This window comes from Gekko japonicus, unplaced genomic scaffold, assembly GCF_001447785.1.
Source record: "Gekko japonicus isolate JY-2015 unplaced genomic scaffold, Gekko_japonicus_V1.1 scaffold737, whole genome shotgun sequence".
In the NCBI taxonomy this organism is placed as follows: domain Eukaryota; kingdom Metazoa; phylum Chordata; class Lepidosauria; order Squamata; family Gekkonidae; genus Gekko; species Gekko japonicus.
Window position 1 is genome coordinate 637257 of NW_015173695.1, and position 17236 is coordinate 654492.

Below are 17236 nucleotides of genomic sequence, written 5' to 3' on the forward strand. Positions count from 1 at the left end.
GACATAAAAGTTTAAATTCCCAGCAGCAGAAGAAAAAAAACATAGAAGTTTTTTAAAAGGCAATTGAAAACATCAGTGCTGGTGAGCAATTCTGTAGCCGGAGATGACATTCCGTTGCAGGAGTGGGGAGAAGGGGGCTTTTGCACCCATCCCCGGATTTGATGGGAAAATAAGCAAAGGGGGGCATTCAAGGCCACACCAAAAACAGTGGTGTGTTTGGACAGTAGTGAAAGTAGAAAAGATGGTATTGGATTGGCTCTAATTTTATGCTTCAAATGCCTATCAAGGCCTCCTGACTGGAAACACTTTGATTTTTGTTCTGGTACAGCAGCAATAGATTTCATAGTAGATCTTGCAAATGATCTCGAAGAGATGACATCACAAATATGACTTTTTTTGGGGGGGATTTATTCTTTAAAAAAACAGAAAAAAGAACGGGGGGGGACACCTTTAAACCCAACAACTAATAAAGTTTTTAAAAAGGGGGAAATGCACAGAAAATATATATAACAACAATAGTGGTGGATCTAAGTTTCTATAAGCGGTTTCCAGATATCTAAAAATTAGTCCATATGCTATTACCGTCTATATGCCATGTGTTCAAATATTGATAGAGTTCTAAGGTCCTCAATCCATTGATTTACTGGAGATGAGCTTTTATCTTTCCAATGTTACAGATACAAGGCAGATCACTGTTTCCCAGGATTACGGGTTGTTGTTACTGAAGCAAAGCCAGCAAGATTAGCTGGGTGTATTTTGGCAGTTGATGCCTTGTGCTTGCCCTCTCCATACTTCCAGATATCATGCCAAGGAGAGACCCAGAACTGGTCCAGGGGAGAGAAAGCACAAGCCCACTGTCATTCATACATCCACGTGCATTACTTTTGTGGAAAGGTACCAAGTGGTGTCTAGTTACTGTTGACCCATGCTTAAAGTGCAAGAGCGCCAATTACTTGTGGATGGGTTGGCTCTCCCTCACTCAAGGTTTTCAAACAGAGGCTGGAATGCCACCTTTTTTTTGGTGGGTTTTTTTAATGTATTTGTCATGGAAGTCATGGTGACCTGTGGTGACTGCCCCATACTGTGGGGCTGGAGGATATTCAGAGAGGTGGCTGAATAAAGCCTGCCCCCGCCTCCCACCTCTGATATTTCAAGGAGGTCTCCTGTCCAAATACTTGCCAGAGTTGACCTTGCTTAGCTTCCGAGATCTGACAAGATCGGGTTTGCCTGGGCTATCCAGATCAGGGCTGGAAAGCCGCCTTTTGAGGCTGCTGAAGCTTTGGATTTCCTGCCTTGAGCAGGGGGCGGGAACTATAAAAGGCCTGTAAAGACCCTTCTAGTTTTTGTGATTCTATGAAGTTGTACATGCCAAAGCACCACAGTGGCTGAATGCCCTTCTGTTCTAGGTGGCAAAGCCGTGTATGCCAAGCATCCCTTCACTGGAGGGAAGAATTTGGGGGGCTGGTAACTCACAGAGTGGTGCTGAGCAACGTGATGACATCATTTCCAGCCGTGTAACCGGAAATGATGTCATCATGTCCCGAGACATTCTAGCATCCCATTGAAGTTCTGTGAGAGTTTCAGGTGAATACTGGAGCATTTGGCAACACAGTGAAGTCATTTCTAGGTAAGTGGTTCAAAATGATGTCATCACGTTGTCGAACATTGCACTGGCCCCCACATTTTTCCCTTGCCATTCCCTAGAGTGAGGGCAGGCAAAAGGGGGCAGGAATTCCACTGCCCCCACCTTGGAAACGAGAACCCTAACCCAAGGTTACGCAGCAGGCTTCCATGGCAGAATGGGTGTTCCAACCTGGGTCTCCCAGATACTTGTCTGACACTTTGAGTACTACCACACTTATAGGGTAGCTGCATTAATGATGCAGTCCAAAAAGGCAAAGAGCCTTGTGGCTCCTTAGAAACCATGCATAAATTCGCCTTTAAGTTTGCACGAGACTCTGTTACTTCTACTTGCACTCTGTGATTTTTAAACCTTTATTCTTTAATCTCTCACACACACTCAGGTATTATAAATATAATCTACATTTCCTTCAGAGTATTTCTTCTGTGGCTCTGTTGTTTCCAAGATAATCAGAAGCAGGAAATGCTTCTAAATGTGCCTGTTTTAGCTGCCAAAGACTTTGCCTAAACTTTGGATGTATGCCTCACCTATTGAAATTAAGCTTTTAACGTAAGCTTTGAAGTTGTCATTGTACACTGTAGAAGGAAGATCCTGAACTTCCTGACTGTGGAACTGATCTAGGGGGAGGGGTTGGGTTGGGGGGGGCAGCGCAGGGCAGTGCAGCCATTTTGGGCAGGTGGCCCCCTTTCTCAGAACTGTTTGGGGACAGCCTTTTCAAATGTTCAGACAGCAGCTCAATTCTCTCCTGTACGGATATAAGAAAACAGCTAAGAATTTTTGTGGGAGCGTATTTCCTTGCAACTTTTTTTTTTAACAAACACCCACTTTAAAATCTGTACCAGTAAAAAAACAAAAAAGAGCAAAAACCTTTGTATAAAGAAGAGGAAGAAGAGATTGGATTTATACTCCGCCCTTCACTCGGAGTCTCAGAGCGGCTTACAAACTCCTTTTTCTTTCCTTCCCCTCCCCACAACAGACACCCTGTGAGGTAGGTGGGGCTGAGAGAGCTCTTTCCAGAACTGTCCTTGAGAGAACAACTCTGATAGAACTATGGCTTGCCCAAGTCAGCAGTTGCAAGTGGAGGAGTGGGGAATCAAACCCGGTTCTCCCAGATTAGAGTCCGCACATTTAGCCACTACGCCATACTGGCTGGTCAAGCTTCCTTTCTCAAATCCCCCACGTTTTTAAAGTTTCTAATCTCTGGACTTTGTTGAGGCAACATAGGTGTCTCCTAAAAAATAATTAAGGGGGGAACATGGCCATAATGTTCAAGGATCTCCTAGAGTGACCAACCTCAAGATGGTACCTGGAGTTATCCCAGAATTACAACTGATCTCCAGGCTAGAGAGATTAGTTCCTTTGGAGGGAATGGCAGCTTTTAAAGGCAGGCTCAGTGGTATCACATGCGCACTGAGCTCCCTCCTCTCCAAAACTACGCCCTCTCTGGGCACCATCCCCAAATTTCCAAGGATCTCCCAAGTTGACATTGGCAACTTTAGAGTTCAAGGTCCACACAAACACACGCTAGCAGTAGGGGTGCCAACTCTAGGTTGGGAAATTACTGGAGATTTGGGGGATGGAGCCTGAGAAAGGGAGGGACCTCGGTGGGGAATAATGACACAGAGTCCACCGTCCAAAGCGGCCATGTTCTCCGGGGGAGCTGATCTCTGTACACTGGAGTTGTAATTTCGGAAGACTGGCCGCTCTAACTCACAGAAGCCTAGCACAGTGTCCATAGTTTTCACGATCAAGTCGCAGCCTTCCCTGCTGTTAAATGTCCATCGACAGGAACAGCAGTTTGGGTGGGGTTCTGTAGAAGATGTAGGAAGGATCTGTTTTGTGAGGGACCGTTTGCCCCTCAGTTCTTTCGATGGAACCCAATGGGGTAGCTTTTCTGAATTTCACGTTTTTTAAGTGTATTTCTTTATTTTGAAATTCTTATTACATACGATTTGCAAAAATCCATAAGTTAATTAAGGCAATTCAGTGAGACAAACTAACTGTGAATAAGTGAGTATATCACCAGAAACAGTGAGGTAAGCACATCATAGAAAGCATATGATGCAAAATGTTCAGAAAAACAATGTACCTTCGGCTTCAAAAGGGAATTAGATAAGCATATGGAGCAGAGGTCCATCAGTGGCTATTAGCCACAAGGTATAGATAGGGACTCTGGGGCAAGTGATGCTCTGTCATCTTGGTGCTTGGGGGGGTCAACAGTGGGAGGGCTTCTAATGTCCTGGCCCCACTGGTGGACCTCCTGATGGCACTGGTATTTCTGGCCACTGTGCGATACAGAGTGCTGGACTGGATGGGCCTTTGGCCTGATCCAACATTGGCGTCTCTTATGTTCTTATGAATTACTACTACTGCATGTAATTAATTTATGTATGATGAATTTGCTTCAGTTGGTAACCATTCATTCTCAGTTTTCAAATAAACCAGTCTACTTATCCCTCAAATATATATCTTCTTTGGTGTGTGTGTGTGTGTGTGTGTGTGTGTGTGTGTGTGTGTGTGTCCGTGCCTGGAAGTCACTGAGACCTCTGGTGACTCCTACTGGGGCACGGAGGACGTTCAGAGCAGTGGCTTGATAGCTTGCCTCTCCCTCCCGACCCTGACATTCTTTGGAGGTCTCCCATCCAAATACTTGCCAGGGTCCAAGATCTGACAAGATTGGGTTTGTCTGGGCTATCCAGGTCAGGGCCCTGAAATATATATTCTCAATTGTCTATCGTGTTTATTTCTTTTTTATTAATGAAAGATGTCAATAAAATACCTGGCAGCCAAAGAATCATTACAGTTCAGCGGTGAAGATGGGTTCAATATGATGAGCTTGGGTTTTATGGCATCCTTGCAAATAAGATCATGTTACTAGTCTACCTGATGCACACTGATATTAATGATTTGTGGTGCCTTGATAGTCTGAAGGGGGAAGGGAATACCAATTTTCTTTCATTTTATAAGAAGTTCCTGTTTGACAGTCTGAAGATGATTTTTAATATCCAGAGGTATGCAGACAAGCTAGGGTTTACAAACCTAGTTGGCTCTTTGTATAACACCACTTACATTTGTCAGTTGTATTTGTAGCTTAGATGATGATGAAGGTAAAGTAACAGGCTTTGGTCTCTTGGCAGCTTCACGGTTACATGGATAACAAACCCCTCGGCCTTCAGATCTTCATCGGAACAGCAGATGAGCGGATCCTCAAGCCTCACGCTTTTTACCAAGTCCACCGCATTACAGGCAAGACGGTCACCACCACCAGCTATGAGAAAATCGTCGGCAACACCAAAGTGCTGGAAATCCCTCTGGAGCCGAAAAACAACATGAAAGCAACGTAAGGATGCTAGTAGGACAAGAGTCTTGATTGGGAAGATGAGAGGAAAACCAGACTCTTAGGGTCAAGTGAGAGAAGAGCCTTTGGCCCTCTTTAAAAACAAAAACAGAAAAGCTGCTAGTCCCAGGCAGTTGTTTTGAAAGACTGCATAGTGGTTAAAGTGTCACACAAGGACAGGGGTCCCCGTGGCGCCTGCCAACACCTTTCCTGGTGCCCAACAAGTGGTTTTAGAAAGGGGGCAGGGCCAGGTGGGCCTTTTGTCCAGCAAGGCTTCTGATTAGTCTTTGGAGATTTGATTTTCAAAAAACATTGCCTTGGCAACACACAGGTGCCGCCACAGCACAAGGATCTTCACTTTGTAACTGAAGGTAAGCTGCGGCAGCCATTTTGTGGACGGCTGTACCTCCTGTGAGCCAGTTTGGTGTAGTGGTTAAGTGTGCGGACTCTAATCTGGGAGAACCACGTTTGATTCCCCACTCCTCCACTTGCAGCTGCTGGATGACCTTGGGCAAGCCATAGTTCTGTCAGAGCTGTGCTTGAAAGAGCAGCTCTTGAAAGAGCTCTCTCAGCCCCACCTACCTCACAGGGTGTCTGTTGTGGGGAGGAGGGAGGGAAAGGAATTTGTAAGCCACTCTGAGACTCCGAGTGAAGGGCGGGGTATAATCTCTTCTCTTCTGGGTGCCAGTTTGGTGTAGTGGTTAAGTGCACAGACTCTAATCTGGGAGAACCGGGTTTGATTCCCCACTCCTCCACTTGCAGTCGCTGGATGACCTTGGGCAAGCCATAGTTCTTTCAGAGGTGTTCTTGAAAAAGAGCAGTTGCTGTCAGAGCTCTCTCAGCCCTGCCTTCCTCACAGGGTGCCTGTTGTGGGGAGGGGAAGGTAAAGGAGTTTGTAAGCCACTCTGAGACTCCTTTGGGTAGTGAAGGACGGGGTATAAATCCAATTTCTTCTTCTTCTTCTCTCTTTTGGGGCAGCCATTTTGGGGCTGCACCCATCGCGCTGTGTCAGAATTCCAAATGTGCCCATAGTCTCAAAAAGGTTGGTAACCCCTGTGCTAGGATCTAGATCAACTTCCTTTCTGGACAGGTAACTCTGTGTGGCTGTTTGAAGGGTGAAAGGATGTTGGGGGGGGGTAACACTCTAGTTTTGGGGCAAACGCTATGGTTTCAAAGGCAAAAAGCCACAGAACTTTGCCCCAAAACTAGAGCGTCACCCCCCGACATCCTCCCAACATCCTTATGGTGTGCACGCCAGAAAATTCCTGACCGGAGCCTGGATCCCCCCACTGACAGCCAGATAGGACCTGGCAACCCTATGGGCCTCACAGGAACACATATAATTTTATTATGGCACAGAAGCTGTTCTTGTATGGCACATAGCTTGGGAATTGCAGTGCTAGAGGGTGTGTAAATGGTACCCAGATCCACGTTCAGCAATCTAAAGGACATGTTTCAAGAAACAGGCCTACAGAAGTGATTTTTGAATCTGCTGTTCTAATCAATGGGGCAAAAATGGGCCAGTTGCTTAGAACTTTCATGTCTCACAAATGCACTTTGGAGTGGGGCTTGTTCAGATGGAGATTTCTATTTGTTTCTCAGGATTGACTGCGCCGGGATCCTCAAGCTGCGCAATGCAGATATTGAACTCCGGAAAGGGGAGACAGATATCGGTCGGAAGAACACCCGAGTGCGGCTGGTCTTCCGGGTGCACATCCCTGAATCCAGTGGCAGGATAGTTTCTTTGCAAGTGGCGTCGAACCCCATTGAATGCTGTAAGTCACATTTCTGTATAAACGTCATTGTTTTCGAATCTTTGGTCAAGGGCCAAGTCTGGGTTCAGATCCTCACCCTGCCTTGAAGTTCACAGGTTGGCCTTAGGCCAATGTGTGAGGCTTTTCAGCCTAGCCTAAGTCAGAGGGTGGTTGTGAGGTTAAAGATGGAAGAGAGCTGAGCAGTGTCTGCTGCAGGAGCAGACCAGGAAGTGAAAAAGGGCTCAGCCAGTCAAGCTGAGCAGCCCCTGTGGTGCTATAAGCTCAGTGTGGCTGACAGTGGGCAGTAGCTCTTTCACTGCATCATCCCCCCAAACTGGAAGCAGTGCTGGAGGAGACAGTTGGTGAGCTGACAGAAACTGCTTTGGCTGATAAGGAGTCTGGGCCAAGTGGCACTGGAGGCTCAGGCAAAGTTCCTGGGGCGTGGCTCTTCTTTAGGGTTAAAACCTCCAAAGGAAGTTTAGAAAACTTATTGAGGGCCAAAAGTTAAAAACGTTAAGTAAGTGTACAAAAGAGTGTTTATTACAAAGACATATAAAAACCTAGTAGGGGCCCAAATAGAGCCTCATAAAATGTTACAAATACATGCAAAAAAGGACAGTGTAGGACCTGATGCGTTTCAGCTCACAAGAGCCTTCTTCAGAGTTCAAATAGTGCAAAATACAACAAGCAACAGAGTCCCTGTAACACATGTAAGGCAATTAACAGTAAATAAAATAGGACCAAAATTGGAATGTTCCAATATGGAATTGAATGATGCACCAAAAAAATTTCTATTTAGGGCCACAAATATATCTGGTCCCGGCCACCACCGCCGGCCTTGCAGCTCCACTGCTGAGCCCCATGAGGGGCCCGGCGGTGGACCTGCAAGGCCGGTGGGAGTGCAAGGAAGCCCCGCGAAGGCCCTCCCTGGCCCCAGGCAGGCAGGGGTGGGGAGAGGCGGGGAGGAAGCAACTTACCCTCCCTCTTCTCCTGCCTCCTCCTGGCTGAATGAGGGCCGGAAGCGGGGCGCCGGAAGCAGGGGGCGGGGCTTTGTCATGTGCCCCGCCACCCGTACCTCACCCAGGGGAACTGCGATCCCCCACGATCCCCCCCCGAAATGATCTCTGCCCAGAAGTGACATTGGCATGTCTGAGACATCAGGGTGACACTCTGGATTTTGGGCAAAACTCGATGATAGAAGCTAATTCTACTATAGAGTTTTTGCCCAAAATGCGAAATGTCACCCTGACGTCTCCAGCATGCTTACGTCACTTCTGAGTCATGTTGGAAGTCACGTGGATACATCGCTGAAACGTTGGATGAAATGTCCTGCTCCCAGTAAACTCACCCCCCCCATCCCCTGCCAGCTGCCAAAAGGAGCCTGGTAAGTTAAATGGCCAGCCCACCCTGGTATGCTATCTTGAGTTGCTTGGTAGAAGGACAGAAGAAAAACGTAGTTAATAAGAAGAGTTTTCGCCTAAACATTAGGAAGAACTTCCTGAATATTAGAGCAGTTTCTCGGTGGACCAGGCTTCCTTGGGAGGTGGTGGGCTCTCCTCCTTTGGAGGTTTTCAGACAGAGGCTGGATGGCCCTTTGACAGCACTGCTGATTCTGTGAACTTAGGCAGATCATGAGAGGGAGGGCAGGAAGGGCTGCATCAGTGCTTAGTTCTTTCTTACACGCCCAGGGAAATGCTGATCGCCACTGTGGGGTCAGGAAACAATTTTTCTCCAGGTCAGTTTGGCTGGAGATCCTGGAGGTTTTTTGTCATCTTCTGGGCATGGAACAGCAGTCATTGTGGGTGTGGAGGGGGACGTATTTGTAAATTTCCTGCGTTGTGCGGGGTGTTGGACTAGATGACCCTGGAGGTCCCTTCCATGATTCTAAGCAATATTCTTTATGTGTATGTCAAGTTCCGTCAAGTTGCAGCCAAGTTATGGCAACCCTGTAGGGTTTTTGAGGCCAAAGATGAGCAGAGGTGCTTGGCCTTTGCCCACCTCTGCAGTAGTATCCACATTGTAGTCTGTATTTATCCCACGTTAATTCTAATTGAATTAATTGAAGCGTAAAACTCAAAGTCTTCTTGTAAATAGAAAGTTGCTTGAAATGCATTGACTCATTTACTCATAGCAGTACTGAAATCGTTACGGTTCTTCCAGAACAGGCAGAAAGCTGAAATGCAGTCATATAGTTCAAAACACTTTGACTGCTGAAATGAAGCCTGAATATGAGACGTTCTCAGGCCGTTCTCTGAGCACATCAAGTTCTTTGCACTTGAAGCCAGTTTCTAGAAAAGTTTTTTTTCCTGCCTTCTTCTTCTGCCCCCCCCCCCAAATCCTGGGATTCCCCAGGTGTACAGCATAGGTTGTGGGGGGAAGGGGCTGCAGCCAGAAAGGAACATCAGCAAAAATTGCCTTTCTGCTCCTATATGAACAGAACAGAGAAGTTTATGCAAGAGATGGGGGGAAGATTTCTGCCAATTTCCCCCTTCGGCCAGCAGCCCTGCTCCCCCACAGGCAGGGGAAGGAGAAGTCCTGAGGGCCCCCCACATCTCAGGAACAGCTTTCAGAGGAAGGGGTGTGCAGGGTACTGCTGGAGGAAAGGGAATGTAGCAAAAACCTCTTGTATGAACTTATGCTGTTCAAGAAGGGCTTGGATCCAACCCATGATGTCCAGGCAGCACTCCAAGAGACAGCAGAATAAGCCACATATGTGATAGAATGGCCGGGGGTGGGAGTTCCCCTCCATACACATGAATAAACTTGGTGTTGGTGGAGAGGGGATTTCCACAGTGTGTGCTTGTGAGGCAGAATGCAAACTGCAGGCAGCCAACAGATCTCCTAGGGAGAAAGGTTTCTTGGCCCGGTAGCATAGGTTTACCCTGTCTCATGCAGGATGGTTGAATCTGACACGAAGGGTGCTCAGCATTATGCAGGATTGGACCCGTAGAACGGCCTCTATCCTGGCATATCCAAGGAGTCTTAGTCATTTTTGGAGGGCTTGCATTTTCAGTGTTGTTGTTGGTTTTTAATCGTTTTGCTCATCTTGTCTGTTTTGTTAGTAACTTAAGCTTTTTCAGTGGTTTGGGGATTTCAGGCTCATAACAGACGATTTTCACTTCTTTTTTGCATGACTCATATTAGTGTACAGAAATCCTGCAGTTACAATAAACTGCCTGAGAAGAGATACTTGAGAAAGCCCACACACACACACACACACACACACACTTTTGTGGCTTTTGATTTTGGCGTGTCTCTCTTGCTAATGCATGTCTGCTTTGGAGAGTCTCCCTACTCTGAAATACAAAACCAAGCATTTAAAGCAGATTGCTTATTTGTGGTGGGCCTGCCTGGTCAAAGGAGGTCTACTCTGGAGAGACACTTGAAGGCGATGGCCATCCATGTTGTTTGTCTCCAACAACAGGCATTCAAAGGTACACTGCCTTTGTCCATTGAGGTTCCGTTTAACTATCCTGACGAATAGCCATGATTAGATCAGTTCTCCATGAAGTTGTCTAATCCACTTTTGTTTTGTAATTGTCTGAGCCAGTGACCAATGTAGAAACATGGCAGTGAATTCCAAAAGAGTGATGCAGTTCCAAAAATTGTGATGCGTCATGTAAAACACCCCCTTCTAGTTTGTACACTGCTGGATGGTTGCCCGATGCCTCTAGATGTCAACCTGGTTTAGATCCTCTAATGGAAGGGGAGGTGCAATTTCCACAAGTTCCGCCTTTTTGCTGCAAAGCGTCAGTCTGCCTCATGCCATTTCCCAAGTGTCTCTGCCTCCCATGAGCACTGCAGGGGAGAAGAGGGCTAATTAAAAAAAATACACTGGGAAAGATGAGTGATGGAATAAAACTGACACTGTGGTGGCAGCTGCTACAGAAGCAATTTTATTTAAGTCTCCACAGCCAACCAGATCTCCAATGGCCAATACGGGCAAGAGTCCCGCCTGGCACAACCTACTTTCTGAAAATGCTTGGCAGGCCCCAGGAAAGATGGCGGCGGGCACCATGTTGGGGATCCCTAGTCTAGCCTCCTCCTGAAGATTTGCAGCTAGAGAAGGTCCACTATGCCCTACGTATCTGGTTCCATTGTTGAGCCACTCACTGTTGGGAAGGTTCTCCTCACATTCAACCCACAACTTAAGCTCATCAGGTCTGGTCTTTCGAAGGTTTGGGTTTCGAAGAGGTAGAGGAACGAGAGATCAAATTGCCAACATTCGCTGGATTATGGAGAAAGTAAGAGAGTACCAGAAAAAACATCTACTTCTGCTTCATTGACTATGCTAAAGCTTTTGACTGTGTGGATCACAACAAACTATGGCAGGTCCTTAAAGTGATGGGAGTACCAGACCACCTCACATGTCTCTTGAGAAACCTGTATAAGGGCCAAGAAGCGACAGTCAGAACCGGATATGGAACAACTGATTGGTTTAGCATAGGAAAAGGAGTACGACAAGGATGTATATTGTCACCTTGCTTATTTAATATATATGCAGAGTACATCATGCGAAATGCTGGCCTGGATGAATCACAAGTGGGAATTAAGATTGGTGGGGGAAAGATCAACAACCTCAGATATGCAGACGATACCACTCTAATGGCAGAAAGTGAAGAGGACCTTAAGAGCCTCTTGCTCAGGGTAAAAGAGGAGAGTGCAAAAGTGGGCTTGAAGCTCAACATAAAAAAAACTAAGATCATGGCATCCGGCCCCATCACTCCTTGGCAAATAGAAGGGGAAGTCGTGGAAGTAGTGACAGACTTCACGTTCCTGGGATCCCAGATCACCGCAGACTGTGACAGTAGCCATGAAATTAAAAGACGCCTGCTCCTTGGGAGGAAAGCGATGGCCAACCTAAACAGCATGATAAAAAGTAGAGACATCACCCTGCCAACAAAAGTCCGCATGGTCAAAGCAATGGTATTCCCAGTAGTCATGTATGGCTGCGAGAGTTGGACTATAAGGAAGGCCGAGCGCCGAAGAATAGATTCTTTTGAACTATGGTGCTGGAGAAGACTCTTGAGAGTCCCTTGGACGGCAAGAATATCAAATCAGTCAATCCTAAAAGAAATCAACCCTGACTGTTCCCTGGAAGGACAGATAATGAAACTGAAGCTGAAATACTTTGGCCACCAAATGAGAAGGGAGCACTCACTGGAGAAGACCCTGATGCTTGGAAAGATTGAAGGTCAAAGAAGACAGGGACGGCACAGGATGAGATGGTTAGACAGTGTCATAGATGCAACGAACATGAAATTGAGCCAACTTCAGAGGACGGCGGAAGACAGGAAGGCCTGGCGGGAGCTGGTCCATGGGGTCGCGAAGAGTCGGACTCGACTGTGCGACTGAACAACAACAACCCCTGCAGTTGGATTTCCTCTATGTGTGTGTGCGTGTGCTTCTGCTTTGTGGTTGCACCCCCCTACCCTGTGTCAGAATTCCAGAGGCGCCCACAGGCTCAAAAAGGTGGGGAATCCCTGGGCTAAACAGCCATCTCTTAGTACAGTTTGCTTCTCCTGCATTATGCTGGAGGCTGGATTTCGACAGTGTATGAGGCCACTTTTCTACCTCTAGGACCCCGTGCCATTTGTTAGCTCTGAATTCTGGAATTTGGGGGTCCTCCCTGGGGGTCCATAGCCAATATTAATGTGCTTTTCTCTTCTGCTTTTGCAGCTAGTAGTTCTTGCTGGTGATAAACCCTCTCCTACAGGGATCTGTCAGATACAGGAACAGTTTACGGCGTCCCTTAGGGGAAACATCTTGAAATAGTGATATGGAGTGAGCTTATCCTTGCTCCTGTCAACTGCTGCTCCTTTGAGATGGTGGTTGCTAGCAACAGAAGTCCCAGATAGCTCACCTGAGAGTTCCTGTTGGTGGGAGCCGACCAGCAGCTGCAGTGAAGTAAGAGCTGACTTGGGTAGTGAGGTCATTTCTTACAGCATGTGAATTGCAGGGTGCAGCCACTGGTAGCTCAAAGGGAGATTGTGGCTGCTTCTGCATTGGCTTCTCCCTCCGTTGCTTTACCAAACCCACGTTGGAACACAGGGCCGAATTTAGACTTGCTGAGGCCCTAAGCTATACAAAACCCAGAGGCCCCCTACTGTTTTAAATTACATCAGCTGGTCTCAGAAAAATTTAAAATATATACGCCTTTTTAATATTTGAAATCATTTTTATATTGTGCTTTTATTTGAGGCCCCAGCAGATTGCGAGGCCCTAAACTGTAGCTTATTTAGCTTATGCGTAAATCCGGCACTGTTGGAACAGAACACTGCATGCTGCTTTCACTTCCTTTGATCATCAGATTTTATGGTACCCTCTGAACTGCATGCCACTTTCATTTCTTTTGATCGTCAGGTTTTGCGGCACCTTCTGCATAGATTTATGGCCATTTTATGGCCATTTAGCGGTGACTTTGCCGTCAGTACAGTGTTGCCCTCAAGTATTTGAATGTGGTTTTGAGCTGCCCTTTTCCCTCCCAGTTGAGAAAATGTGGAGTGAATGCTAGATGCAGAATTGCCCTATGTGAGTTTCAGGTCACTCCCTGAGTGTGCAGAAAGCACTGAATAACTAACTAGACCCATCTCCGGGGACACCTTGTATCTAGGCATGCGTGCAAATTGGTGGCTGAGTGAAGCAAGTCCAGCAATAGGTGGAACTGTATTAAAAACCAGATAATTTTAAAAAATTCTCCAGGAGAAACCTCAGTTCAAACAATAAGGTGTTTTATTCAAAAGCACACATTAGAGAGCCTCTTATTTATTGCATTTTTTCCTGCCATTTGTCCAAGGAGCATCAGTCACTGTAGAGGCAGTGCTGTGTAGTGGCAAGAGTGTCAGACTAGGATCTGGGAAACCCAGGTTCAAATTCCCCTCCCATCCTATGGGCTCATGAGGAGCTAATTACCACATCTCCAGCTCTGGCCTTGAAGATGATAAGGGCTGTGTCAGCAACACCTGCAGGACGGAACAAGCCTGCTACTGTTCACATTAACCCTTGAGGGGGGTCAGGGGTGCTTTGCCTCACAACACCCCCTCCCTTCCAAACAGAATCCATCTGATGAAGCCAAGATCTTTGCTCTAAAATATATTTGATGCTGGTGCACTGGGGTTGAATTCTTTTTTTGAAAGCAACTTCCCTGGAAGTTTCTCCTTTAAAAAAAAACTTTCCTCCTGTCCAACTCCAGTTCTCCCATAAAGAGAGAACTTCTGCACTTGTGAGATGTGAGACAGTAGTAGCCCCAGTGGAAAGAAACAGTCAGGTTTTTTTAAAAAAACATCTTCATCTTGGCCAGGCCTTCTGCAGCTTTCCTGCAACCCAGAAAGCCAGCTGGTAGGCTGTCAACGGCAGGCTGGAGACCAGTTAAAGGACAGCCCAGAACCGTTTTGGTGGCTCCCCAGAGATGCCCCCCCCCTCAGGCAGTGAGCTGCAAACAGTTTTCAGCAGCTAAACCCTTGAACTCTGAAGCCCCGTGTGCACATATCATTTTAAAAGACACATTAAAAAAAAGTAATGTCCGTGCTCCTAAAGCCTTTGTACGGAGCAACTTCCAGTTAGACCTAGTGACGCAAATGAATGAAAGAGATGCAAAGGGGGCTTGTTTTGCATAAGGGGTTTTGTTTTGCTTAAATGCATTCTGTTTGCAGGGTTTGTTCTGAACGCAGTTCTGCCAGGGGAGGGGATGTGCACTGCTGAGCAAGATTTGGAGTGGGACAAAGAGTGGTGTGGGGAGTTCTTTAGTCTGACTAGGGCATGGGAGTGCAGGAGCTCAAATATGTATGGGGGGGGGGACCAGAAGTGGCTTGCATCATTCTGCTCTCCTCTGTTGTATCCTCACAACAGCCCTGTGAGGTAGGTTAGACTGAGATAGGGTTTGCCAGCTCTGAGTGGGGAGATTCTTGGAGATTTGGGGGTGGAGCCTGGAGAAACTGGGGTTTGGAGAGGGGAGGGACCTCAGCAGGGTGTAATTCTATAGCAAGGGTGGCCAAACTTGCTTAACGGTAAAAGCCACATATAATAAACATCAGATGTTTGAGAGCCGCAAGACATGAACATACACGTTTTTATTGGGAAAGATGCAAATTTGCTTTTTATTAACATTAAATGAGAGTACCGAAAATAAAAACAAAAGGGGTAAGAACAGATATTGATAATTTGTCCAATGATATTTGTAGGCTGGGTGGTGGTGGTGGTGGAGGAGAACGCATTTAAAGTTAAAGTTCCTTTCTTTTACTGCTTCCCGCCCCCACCTCAAGTCTACCCAGGGAGGGGAACACTGGCTGGGGAAGGGAAGACCTTCGCTTCCCCAGCCGCCCTGCTGGGAGCCACACAATATGTGTGAAGAGCCTCATGTGGCTCCCGAGCCGCAGTTTGTTCCGTACAGTCTTCCTCCCAACCAACCAGCCTTTATCTCCAGGGGAACTGGTCTCCACAGTCTGGAGAACAGTTGTAATTTTGGGAGATCTTCAGCCCTTGTGTGGGACTCTGCCAAGGTGACCCATTAAGCTTGCCAAGTCCCCCCTTGGGGCGGGGAAACCCCCAATCCAGAGGTCCATTCCCCGCTGCCTGCGGATCGGGCCCCGGGGGGAACCCCACCCCCAAAGTACACGACGTGCACGTGACCCGGAAGTGACGTGACCACGCCGGGCACGCTGGGGGCGGGGCCACGGTCATCCGAGGGAAAACTCTATGGTTTTCCCTCGGATGGTCGTGGCCCCACCCCCAGTGTGCCCAGCGTGGTTGCGTCACTTCCGGGTGGCGTGGTTGTGGGGGGGGCGCTTTGTGTGCACGCGTGCACTCCAGGAGTGAGCCAGGAGTCCCCCACTGCAGCAACAGGTAGGACTTGGCAACCCTATGACCCATTGAGCTTCCATTACAGAGTGGGGATTCAAACCTGGGCCTCACAGATTCTAGTCTGATATGATGACCTAAGTGGGCCCGGGCTCCTGCTGTCTCAAGAGATCTTCAGGCCAGCCCCCCCCCCAAAAAACCCCACTGCTGCCAATTAACTGGCTGGCGGGGGGGAATTAAGAAGGCTGCTCAGTGTTACACCAATGCATGATGTTACATCTACCCTCCCCCCAAAAGTTCAGCCATAGAGTTATGAGTGAATTATAGAGCATCGTCCTGGTATGGCGATGTCACACCTGGTGTTTCACTAGAAGTGACGCAATGTCAAGAAGATTGTCTTTGCCTCCCAAACTTGCTCGGCTGTCAACCCTAACCACTGTATTTGAAAAAGTGTGCCTTGCACACGAAAGCTCATACCTTGAAGGAGGAGGAGGAGGAGAGATTGGATTTATACCCCGCCCTTCACTCAGAGTCTCAGAGCGGCTTACAGACTCCTTTCCCTTCTCCTCCCCACAACAGACACCCTGTGAGCAGTGTTCCCTCTAAGCTGCGTTAGTATGAGCTACCTCACAGATTTTTAGCCTCTGGCTCACACATTTTTGGCTTAGCCCAGGAAGGATGGCTCGGGAGCAAACTAATTTATGCAGTAGCCAAATTGCTCACTCGCAACTTTAATAGCAGTAGCTCACAAAGTAGAATTTTTGCTTGCAAGACTCCACAGCTTAGAGGGAGCATTGCCTGCGAGGTAGGTGGGGCTGAGAGAGCTCTGACAAAAAATGCTCTTTTTCAAGAACACCTCTGACAGAACTATGGCTCACCCAAGGTCATCCAGCAGCTGCGGGTGGAGGAGTGGTGAATCAAACCCAGTTCTCCCAGATTAGAATCCGCGCACTTAACTACTACACCAAACTGGCTCTTTGTTGGTCTTAAAGGTGCCACTGGACTCTAAATTTGTTCCCCTGTATCACACTGGCTTTGTTAATAAGGTGGCTTCTGGAGAAAAAAATTGCTTTTTAACTGGACTGCTTTACAGAGATCAGTTCCCCTGGAGAAAATGGCTGCTTTGGTGGGAGGACTGTACAGCATTGTACCCCACTGAGGTTCCTGTCCTCCCCAAACCCCACCTTCCTTGGGTTCCACCCCAAAATCTCCAGGAGTTTCCCAACCCAGAGCTGGCAACCTTACATTCAGTATAAGACAGCTTGATATTCGAGAGCTGCTGATATCTGTGTCCTTCCTGCCAGGTGATGTGATGATGGGCAGTGGCTGGTTTTAAAAGGTTTGACAAAATCATGGAGGGTCGGCCTGAGTGATTTCTTTTTAACAGTTTAAATGAGTTGTTAACTGCTTGCGTGACCTGACCCTCACCCGTGCCCTGTCAATGATAAACGGTCTGTCTAGGCGACTGTTGATATATTTCTTTTGAGTGGGAGGAAAGCAGCTGTCTGGCTGTGGACAATAATGCCCTGTGCATGTCCAATTTTTGGTACACTTGAACTGGAGATGACTCCCCTCCGGAGACTTTTTTTTTGGTGTTAACCTGACTGTATTTGTAGGCAGCCATTTCTATCTGCGGTTCTCTAGAGCTCCGTGTGCTCAGCCCTAGTAACTGCTGGCACTTACCTCTGGAACATGGGCTGTCTTCTC

At 47.4% G+C, this 17236-nt stretch overlaps 1 protein-coding gene across 1 annotated transcript in view; it reads left to right on the forward strand.

Moving 5' to 3' along the window:
* The window catches only part of NFATC2 (nuclear factor of activated T-cells, cytoplasmic, calcineurin-dependent 2), a gene marked incomplete at its 3' end in the record, with an annotated part of 123582 nt that overhangs the window by 59415 nt on the left and 46931 nt on the right, over window positions 1-17236 (forward strand). Inside the window, exons 5-6 of the mRNA XM_015423187.1 lie at window positions 4780-4982; window positions 6582-6754. Of these exons, the coding sequence (XP_015278673.1) occupies window positions 4780-4982; window positions 6582-6754 (376 nt within the window). The remainder of the gene's footprint in view (window positions 1-4779; window positions 4983-6581; window positions 6755-17236) is intronic.